General features: G+C 49.6%; 2 protein-coding genes across 2 annotated transcripts; one reads left to right on the top strand and one right to left on the bottom strand.

Moving 5' to 3' along the window:
- Positions 1-1,456: 1,456 nt before the first annotated feature.
- Positions 1,457-8,652, bottom strand: LOC136480870 (ATP-dependent DNA helicase Q-like 1). The gene is made up of 11 exons (XM_066478304.1): positions 8,545-8,652; positions 6,443-6,698; positions 3,927-4,315; positions 3,448-3,708; positions 3,192-3,355; positions 2,926-3,022; positions 2,776-2,819; positions 2,576-2,690; positions 2,144-2,496; positions 1,833-2,058; positions 1,457-1,746 (listed from the first exon to the last, which is right to left on the bottom strand). The coding sequence occupies exons 1-11, from the start codon at positions 8,650-8,652 to the stop codon at positions 1,642-1,644; spliced, it is 2,118 nt and encodes a 705-aa protein (XP_066334401.1). The 3' UTR covers positions 1,457-1,641.
- A 296-nt stretch (positions 8,653-8,948) lies between these two features.
- On the top strand, positions 8,949-10,481 carry LOC136482904 (uncharacterized). The gene has a single exon (XM_066480063.1). It carries the CDS (start codon positions 9,062-9,064, stop codon positions 10,136-10,138), a length of 1,077 nt encoding a protein of 358 aa, XP_066336160.1. The 5' UTR covers positions 8,949-9,061; the 3' UTR covers positions 10,139-10,481.
- The last annotated feature ends 201 nt before the right edge of the window (positions 10,482-10,682 follow it).

Here is a 10,682-nt window from a genome sequence, read left to right as displayed (position 1 = left end):
AGCTAGGTATGCAACACACACAAGAAGCCATAGAAACCACTGAAAAGGGATCTCAGGGGTCAAGACAAAGACAGAAAAGGATCAAGCACCTTACAATGAGTACAACATTGCATTATTTGTTGGCACCTTTTTTGGATTTTAGATGCGAAGGACAAAAGCTTATATACAGAGGCAGCCATCATTAGAAGTTTGTTTAAGTTTTATGGGATACACACTTTGAAAGTATAAAACATGAGTCACCGATCCCCAGAACGATGCAATTCAGTCATACTTTGTATTGCCCAGTCTGGTTTCTCCTTTTTAATACAACCAGCAGCTCTCTTTCCTGATTCTTATAATCTTAAAAAAAAAGGTCAGAAAGAGCACAATGATCACCCTATTTAGTGTGGGAGTTGATCAAGATATGGTTCAGTTTAACTGACCTCAGCTTCATAAACACAACTGGGTCGCTTCATAATTACTGGCGAAGATGTAGGTGAAAAGTTGACAAAAATCAAAGACGGCGCTTCGACGGGATCATAATCTATTTTTGGTGGAATATCTGGAAAGAGAGGAATAGACGAACTTTCCAATAAAAAAGTTTGAGCCCAAGACAAGTCGCAAGTTTGTGCAAAGATAATATAAGTCAGTCTTCTTTGGCGACGGCTCCAATTCATAATACGGCGAACTGGCAGTAGACTTCTTCTCTAGTTGGGCCAGGGTTCTTGTTTTCGGAGTGTCCCTAGTCTCAGTCTTTTTACCTGTTTTCTTTCGTGCAGTTGTTTTTTCTGTCGTTTTGCTGGTTTCCGTTTTGATTAGCAGGGGACGCTGGGTGTAAATAGGAAGTTGTATTTCCTCTTTTTTTCTTTTTATATCGTCTAATAAAATCCGCGGCAAAGCTTTTGCCGCCCTTTCGAAAAAAAAATCACCCTATTTAGTGCAAGGCTCTCAAGAGGCGATCTTCAGGCAGTTCTTCAGTCTGCAATGAGGGTTTTGTGGGGCTCGTCGTACGGAAAATTGTCATTCTGCATTGCTGCAGAAGTTCAGACCACAGGGTTAACTGTCGATTTACCTTCAGATGACAATATGCTTGCATCTTCAAAGTTCACTGATCTTGGAAATGTTAGATGAGACGGACAACCATACGGCCAGCTCTTTTATAGTGTGTAATAGAGGAAGACGCAACAACGCAGAAGCTCTGAACGAAGGAATATTTGCAGGACAGCTCCTCTATCACCTCCAGGTCGTCATAGTTTTCAGTAATCTGTATTGCTTCAACAAATGCAGTGAGGAAATCATCGCCGCAGTTCTCCACAGTAATGAAATGCTGCCACTGCCAGTCCTCTCCTGTCACAGGAGTGAGCATCCTCAGTGGCCTCAGAATAACGCTGAAGAACCCAAAAGGTGCCGCAGGCAGATCTCTCGATATCTTATAGTGTGGTTAGGGAGAAAACAGAGTTAAGCATCCACCTCAAGAATCCACTGAAAATAAAGACCATCATTACACAGTTGCGGCCACTTGCTTGAGCTCTGGATGCTATATATACAAAGAGAAATGTTGACATTACATCACAAGTTCGTACAGGTACTGTGGCATACAGACATAAAAAATTCAGAGCATCACCAAGCATCATGGGATTTATCGTCATAGTTTACCCTAAACTATGTCTTCAGGCAGTTGTCGCAGGGGCTAGGGCCGTCTCTGCACCTTTGCCTGTTGTAGTGTTCACCAAAGTGCCCCAGAAGTGCCTGCCTCCGGCACTCGGTCTTCAGAGGAAAAAAGGAAAATCATCACTACGACACTATTCAGTTTCATGCAGCAATTTCAATGACACAGTGAATTGTAGAATTACCTTCAACTCACAATATGCTTGCATCTTCTTAGCTTGCTCCATTGCAACCTTGAAACTCTCACTCTTGAAGTTGTCACCATTCCTCAACATGCACACGATACGGCTGAAGTCTTTCTTCTGGTATAAGACAATACAATGTGCTGGAAGGTCATCTCTCCCTGCCCTCCCGGACTCCTGATAGTAGCTTTCTATTGATTTTGACATGGTGTTGTGGATAACAAAACTGCTGCACGGTGAAGATATTAGCAAAGAAAAACTTGCAGAGATCGACAAACTGTAGACAGAAGTAACAAAGGCTGAAACCACGTACCACATCGGGTTTGTCGATCCCCATGCCAAAGGCTATGGTAGCGCAGATGACCTGAACCTCCCCACTGTGCCATTTCTCTTGGACACTGGTTCGCTGACGAGCTGCCAAGCCAGCATGGTAATGTGCACATTTGATCTTGTATTTCTCCCTCAAAAACTTGGCAGTCTCTGCACATTCGTTCTTCGAGAGACAATACACGATACCAGATTTGTTCATGAAACGCTCTTTCAGGAGATCACCCAGCTGTTTCTGGGAAGTTTTCGTCTTGCCAATCACCTCGTAATTGAGATTCAGTCTATCAAAGCTCCTTTTCAATATCACAGCATTAGGGATCCTCAAGGCACCGAGGACATCCTGCAGATTTCATTCACTTAACAGTAAGCAGTTTGCATAATTGTGCTCCAAGCTGTAGTGTGGGAAAGCTCTTAATTACCTTACGGACAGATTCAGTTGCTGTTGCAGTTAAAGCCATGATTGGGACCCTAGGGAAGTTCTGCTTGAGGCATCCTAGACCACGATAATCTGGACGGAAATCGTGTCCCCATTGACTGGTTTAGAAATGAAAATCAGAACTAGTGTCAAGAAATAGTTGTTCCTGAAACAATCATCACAAATTTAGGATCGATGTGTTACCTTACACAATGTGCTTCATCAATCACAAATCTTGCTAGCAGTCCCTAATTAAAGGTTCAGTTTAAAATTGAGCTTGTAAGTTAAAATTGAAATAACGAGCTTATGCAGTGACAGAAAGTAGATTTGAACCATGAATTTCAAGACTATTACCCTCTCATCTAAGCCTCTTAGGATCTCCATAAATGAAAAGTTCGCGGCAATTCTTTCAGGAGTAACATACAGAAGTTTGAAGGTTGGTTTGCCATATCTGCAATGGGATGATCAACTGGAAATGTCATATGCCGATAAATAATATGTGATTTGTTCCATTCGTACTTAGGTACTTTGCAAGCTTTTTGCAGCACAAAAAGTTATAGACTAAGATTCATTATTTAATCTGATCACAAAGGTTAGAGACACAAGATAATATTAGATACCTTAGCTCTTGGATTACTGCAGATGCCTGAGCAGGAGTTTGCTGAGAATTTAAGAATGCTGCTGGTATCGCAAACTTGTAAGTTAATGCCACAATCTGATCCTGGATCAGCGACAGTAGTGGGCTTACAACAACAGTGACACCTGGGTGCAATGTTGCAGGGAGCTGCAAGAATATAAATTTTCATGAACTGTTCCAGATCATGACGCCAAGCAATGAAAAGAACAATGTTGAACAAGAACACAGAATTTACAGACCTGATAACACAAACTCTTCCCACCACCAGTTGGCATAAGTATGAAACAGTCTTGATTATCCATTGCAGCCCTGCAAGCTTCATACTGCAGGGGCCTAAAGCTTTTGTTGCCAAAGATGACAACATTGGCAAAATTGACATCATCGAGGCAACAAAGTTGTTCATAGCTCAGAACTTCTCTCCTTTGATGAAATGCAGCTGGAGGCATCTCTCTATTTGAAGTGGGAGTCGTTGACTCATATCTGTTGGTTCCCCTAGTCACCTTCAAAATTTGAAATTGAGGAAGTTAAAATATCAACTAAAAAGTAACAGCAGAAAGGCAAAAGCAAGCTATAATAGTTTGAAAGCACAGGATGAACACAATAGCATGTTTTATATGTTGTCCGTATGCAAACATTATGTTATAACATCACCTTATGCAAACTAGAATAACGACAATCGGAATTGGCTATTAGTGGAAGATCAGAATAAGTGGCTTACTGTGGATTTTGCTGAGCTTCGGCTTTGCATTCCAGAGTTTCTAGATTGTGTCTGCCTTTGCATACTGGAAGAGTTGTCACAAAGGTTGTCCATTTCATCACCCATTTCAAAATCTGAATCATCAGAGGCAAAATCGAAACCTTCAAAATGATCCGGAGCACGTTGAGAGCACGAATTTGGCTCTCTGGATGTATGACTGCTGTCCATAGCAACTCCTCCATTACAGTCAGGCACATTCTTCATCATCATATCATTCAAGTTGCCACATGCTTCGGTCTCAATCCCTTTGAGATCATCCCAATCATCAGTAGGGTGTGTGACATCAGCCAGCGATGCAAGGAAATCATCGCCACAGTTCTCAACAGTAACCAAATCCAGACCATCCTCCCCTGTACAAGAATAAGGAACCATATATCAAGTGATTAGGCAATGACAATCCCAGTAAACAGTAGTAAAAAGGAACATGGGTGAGCTACACAAGAGCAAGTTGGCAGATTCTACAATGTAAATTTTTGCTTTTAAGAAAGGAAGACAATGTAAGCATGCATCCACCTTTCTGAATACCTACAGTATGACCCTTTTTTTGTGAAACTCAACCTTGCACTCTTGCCAGCACAAGCAAACAACATAAAAAGATTAACCAAAATTATATGTTTACTAGCAGTACATGGTGTTTTTTATTTTCCCAGCAGAGTCGCATGTGTATTGGTCGAAAGCCTTCCATTTGCTCCTTTTTCTTTTAGGGTGACAGGCCACATTGCGAAGATAATGCCATTATCTAGTTAACCAAATACCCCCAAACAGTCCCAGCAGTAATAATATACAAAACATCATACAGTACTTTAATGGACCGAGCCATTTAGTAGCAATATCTTCACAATTTGCAATAAATTTAAAGCCAATAGAAACTGAGAAACATAATCCCAAACAATAGCCAATATTTCCTTTTTATCATTATTAATAAAGCACCAGGTCTGAGAATCCCAAATTGTGGAGATTGCCCAGTCCAGGTCCAGCAGACATGTCAATTTCTACGGTACTCCGAAGTCAATGTAGAACATCCATCTAGTCTAAATCTAAACAGTTAGGATGAGCTATTACCTCCTAGGAGCAGGTGCACAAATTTGACAATGTAACATTTGCTTTAGAAACTGACAATGTAAACATGCATCCACATTTCTGAATACCCCTAAACCATGCCCTCTTGCTAAAACAAGCAAAAGAAACTAAGCAAAATGACTTGTTTAATAGCAGGAAACAGTGTATTTATTTTCCCGGCAGTCCAGCAGCTAAAATTACATAGCGTGTGCATTGGTCGAAGTCCTCAGGTTGTTTGCTTTTTTTTTTTGAATGACAGGCCACGTCATGAAGATAATACTCATTCCTAGTTGGTGCCCCACGCCCCCACACACACCCCACCACCACAACAACAAAACAGTCACCAGAGATATTATTCAAAACATCATACTTTATTGGACTGAATCCCATACTAGCATTATCCTCACAATTAGCTCCTATGTAAAACCTGCGAAACATGAGCCCATAAACTGCTAGCCATGGCACATCAAGAAACAAAATGACACAATGATTCATACCCATCACAGAAGCAACATTGTAAAAGTTTAACAGCTCCTCTTTTCACCAAACTTATCAGCAGTCCATCATTGTTTTGTTGTAAGAAATCAGGCACAGAAACATAAATCACAGAAGGGACGCACATTTTTCATAACAAGGAATGTATCGAGGCTTGACACCTCAAAAACCGATGAGTGCATACAGAGACTGGGACGAATAGGTACCCTTGGTCTCCCCTCAAAACAGTTCCAGCAGCAAAATATTCAACACATCAGACTTTTATTTTGGACTGAACCTTTTACTAGCAATATGTTCACAATTTTAAACAATTCTGAAGCCACTACAAACTGAGACACAGAATCCCATACTCTGGTAGCCACCAATAATTCAAGAAATAAGATGGCTGCGATCGATTCATACTCATTACAGAAGCAACGTTGTAAAAGCCTAACATCTCCCCTCTTCCTCAAACTGTCAACACTCATTGTTTTGCTACTGGAAATCAACCACAGAAACATATGAGCGTAAGGAGGGACACAGTGTTTTCCATAAAGAAGGGATATGTAGAGGCTTCAGCACTAAAAAATTGAACGGTACATGTACATAGATAGACTGAGAAGAATAGGCACCCTAACCCTTGCACTCACAGTCTCATACCACAACAAGTCCACAACAAGGCGTGAGCATCTGAACTACATAGCACACTATGCAAACCACCTCTCCATGAGAAGTGCAGAAAAGGTAGAATTTAGCATCTGAACATCCAGCGCAGTAGCTAATTTAGTAATTTCCCCAACCTTTTTTGGCTACTAACAGAGTACAAGTCCCAGAACCGCAGAAGAGAGGAACGGGCGCGTCCATCCCAGCGGGCCCGGCCGGCCGATCTGAGAGAGAAGAGAGGAAGCCGCGGCGGCGGAGGAGGCCGCGCAGCAGGTACGTACCGTAGACCTCGAGGAGGCGGGCGAGGCAGCTGGCGGCGAGGTCGCGGTCGAAGCCGCAATCGACGGCGAGGTCGAGCAGGCGGCGCTTCTCCCTCTCCCGCGCCCTCCAGCGCGCGCTGGTCCATCGCCGCGCTGGGCGCGGCAACCCTAGCGTCAGCGCCGCCGCGCCGGAGAGGAAATGGCGGGGACTGAGCGGAACGGAATGGCGGCCTGTGGATGCGAGTTTCCTTCCCCTCGACTTGGCGCGCGGCTGAAACTGGAGGGCAGGAAGGATAGTGTGCCGGCGGGCATGGTTGGCCCATTACGCCGCGAAGGCGGCGAAGCAGTAGTAGTTGACTGGGTCCAGCCTCGGGGTAGAGAAGCCCAGTAGAAAGTAGAAGGCTGGTGGTTTGGTGCTGGGCCTAGAGGGAAGGGACAAGGAGGATCCAATCGTAAGGTGGGCTGGGGAATCTGCGCGGCGCGGCGCGGCTCACGTGGACCGTGCTTGCGAATGGTTTCTCCCTTATTTCAGTTTGTTTTTTGTAAAAAAAAGATACAAATTTACATATGCTGATTTGTTATTATGGTCTTATGGTTTCTCTCATAGGACCTGTTTAGTTTCAAAAAAATTTGACCCCAAAGTGTCACATCGAATCTTGCGGTACATGCATGCAGCCTGTTCGCTTGCTCGTAAACGATCGTAAATTTCCAGCCAGGAACAGTGTTTTTCTCTCACACCAAACCAGCCAGCAGTAAATAATCCACGATACGATACGGCCTCCCGAACAGGCTGATGGAGTACTAAATATAGACGAAAAAAAACTAATTATACAGTTAGGTGAGAAATCGCGAGACAAAACTTTCGAATCTAATTAGTTCATAATTAGATACTAATTACCAACTACAAACGAAAGTACTACAGTAGCCAAACAGTAGCCAACCCAAAAAAATTTAGAAACTAAACGCGCCCTTATTTCAGTTTTGGAGGTCAAAATCTCTCAAATTTCGAGGCAGATTGTTTGATGTCCTAAATTTGGTACCAAAACGTACCACCGTCTCATATTTAGCAAGCAAAGTGTGAGGAAAAATCCGTGGCGCGATGAGTAGTAAAAGTTGTGGCAGTACCCTGTTAGGCCGTAGCAGCAGTTTCTGTAACGGACGTATCGGCCGTGTTGGCGTCGTGGGTGGAACGGATCCATGGTGACACACACACGGCGACTCGGCGAGGACGAGGAGTTCCATGCGAATTGAAGCCTCGACGCTACGCGGGCGTGCGGTGCAGAGAATGGGTTGGCGTGGATCGGAGGAGCACACCGCGCGGGGAGCATTTGTCAGGCATGCACGGGGAGCGGCACGACGACGGTAGCAGGGGTCAGCAGACGCAAAGGCACGGGGAGACCGTCTCGCCGTCGTCCTCCGCCGCGCCCCCGACGGACGGCGCCGTAGTAGCCCGTAGGACACAGGCAGGCAGCGAAGGAAAAGGGGCGGTGCCGTGGCCGTGCCGGCGATGTTGGGCGGCGCGGAAAAGGCAAAACGGAAACGTGGCCGTCGTATAGGCTACCCGTGGCGCAAGGGCAACTAGTAGAGCCGTAGAGGCACGGAGGACGCTGACAGGGTGGCAGGCCGCCGCACCCGCACACCTCATAGCGCTGCGGCGTAGGGTGGCGGTGCCGATGTCGATCCACTACCCCAGGACAGAGGAAAAGCGAAGCTGGAGTACGATGGCTAGGTGGTAGCGGAACTGTGCGCCGCGTCACCTGTACGTACGGTCCGGATCCACCACCCCACACGAACAGCTGTCCCTCCGTCGCTCGCCCCCGCCGCCGACCACCACGGACGGACGGACGGACGCCTCCGGGACTGTGCACCTGCGGTGGTCCCGCGCACACGCGGCCCTCCCGTCCGTTCTGAACCCACTGTGGAGTCACGGATGGCCGCGCGCCGCACCGCCCCGGACCTCGCATCGTGATCGCTGCCAGGATGATGACGGAACGGCCCATGGAACCGCCTGCGGCATGCGCGCAGCCCACGTGGGCCGGCCGGTACCTACTCTACCCGCCTAGTATAGCACCGTCTTCTCTTCGCTAGCCGCCCGCCCTGCAACACTCCCGCCGTCGCCGCACAGTAGTGTGCTGGACGCCTGGACCTGCAGCGGCGCGATCCATTTCATCCTGCTCCAGCGGCGGCGGCGACGGCGACACTACCTGGCTGCTTTGCCAAAGCATCGCCATCGCCGTTAATCTGAAGCCGAAACGAACGGGACGAGCGGACGAGTTCGTCAGGGGCCTACACCGCCCTGCGGTTACGCGGTTCGTCACGGTCAGATCTGGTTATTCGCCGGGTACAGGGAACAATAATATCCTCCCACAAGGACACGCGCGGAGTCCGGTTATTACCACACGGCCCCTGGGCACACCCAGAGACAGACCAAACGCGTATTCAGCCAAACCGCGGGGGCTGATCCGCGAAAAGTCCCCGCGAGTTAAAAACTCCCACCTCCACGCTCTCCCACGCCTCCCGTTCTCCCATCACCATTTCCCAGTTCCCACCCATCCATCCATCCTCCCTCGCGCACACAACGGCACCGCCACCAAGGCACTGGCACCAGCCCACCAGCAGACCGACTCCACCGCCCCTGCGATGGCCGGCGCCGAGGCCGCGGCATCGGCGGCCGCCAGCGCCACCGTCGCGGACGACCCGCCGGCGTGCGACGACAGCGCCTGCTCCACGCCCTTCGTCAGCGCGCCGTCCAGCCCCACCCGGGACCGGGACCGGGACCCGTACCCGTCCCACTTCTTCTTCAGCGCGCCGACCAGCCCCACCCGCGGCGGCGGCGGCAAGGACGCCATCCCCGGCGTCCTCGACTTCGACTTCGACTTCTCCTCGCGCTTCCCGTCGCCCTCCGCCGCCGCCATGTCCTCCGCCGACGAGCTCTTCCACAACGGCCAGATCCGCCCCGTCCGCCTCGCCGCCGCGCTGCTGCAGCCGCACCCGGACCCGGCCTTGCTGTTGGACTTCCCCGACGCCGCCGCGGACGCGCGGCGCGCTGACGCCGAGCGGGTGGAGGAGGCGGCGGCCGACGAGCGCGGCCGCGTCCGGAGCCGCTCCCTGCGCCGGAAGGCGCGCTCGATGTCCCCGTTCCGCACGCACTGGCGGACCGCGTCGCACGCGCCTGCACAACCTGTGCCGGAGGCCGAGTCCGCCGACGAGGCGCAGCATCCGGCGGCGGCGACCCCAGCGGCGTCGCGCTCGTCCTCGTCCTCGTCCACCGCCTCCTCTGCTTCCTCCACGTCGTCCTCGTCCTCCCGGGGATCTCGCCGCTGGGGCGGGTTCCTCAAGGACCTGCTCCACCGCAGCAAGCCGGACGGCGGCAAGACCACCCACCACCTGCAGCAGCATTCCCACCACGCTGATGCTCCAGCTGCGCCAACCGCGGCGGCGAAGCCGAGCGCATCGTCACCATCTCCGTCTCCGTCACCCGCGAAGGGGAGGGGCGGGGCGCCGGGGCACCGCGGCCGCAGGAGGAGGTCCGCGCACGAGCTCCTGTACGAGGCGCGGCGCGCCGAGGCGGAGGAGATGCGGCGCCGGACGTCGCTGCCGTACCGCCAGGGCCTGCTCCTCTTCGGCTGCATCGGGCTCGGCAACCGCAGCTACGGCGCCGTGCACGGCCTCGCCAGGGGGCTCAACGCCACCGCCGCTTTCTCCTCCAGGTCGTGACTCGCGACCGTTGCAAGCATAGGCGACGGGCGGCTGGGTGCTCTGCTGTGTTACTCTGTCAGTGTGGTGGTAGTGTTCAGTGGCTAATCCACACTGAACAAGTGCAAAGAATGTTAGTAGCACTAGTAGCTTAGGAGTTGGTTCTTTTGTGGTTGAATGAATCTGCTCGTATAATATAGCCTATTGTATGGATTTGGGGGGTCAGCTTGTTTACCCCGCGGAAATTAGTGGAAACATGGTAGTGCTGTTAAAGAGCTTGTTCATTTTGCAACTTTTACGGTTCGTCTGTGTTCAGGAAGGCTGAACCTGAACCAAGACATGTCCTATAGGAGTAAAATCTAGAATGCATCGTTCGGTTTGTTGCAGAGTTGTTTCTATCTTGAGCTGCCCTGCTCTGTTTGTTAACCAGTCTGTTCCAGACTCCAGAGACAGGTTCCGTTTCGTGAGGAGTTTCGGAGCCCCCATCTCTCCTCGCAGGTTTTACCAGTTTCCTTGTTTGGGGAGAGGTGTTCTGAGTTCAGTTCAGGTCTGCTTCAGTAGTATT

Source organism: Miscanthus floridulus, chromosome 9 (genome assembly GCF_019320115.1).
Source record: "Miscanthus floridulus cultivar M001 chromosome 9, ASM1932011v1, whole genome shotgun sequence".
Taxonomy (NCBI): Eukaryota; Viridiplantae; Streptophyta; class Magnoliopsida; order Poales; family Poaceae; genus Miscanthus; species Miscanthus floridulus.
This window is presented reverse-complemented; position numbering and strand designations above follow the sequence as displayed.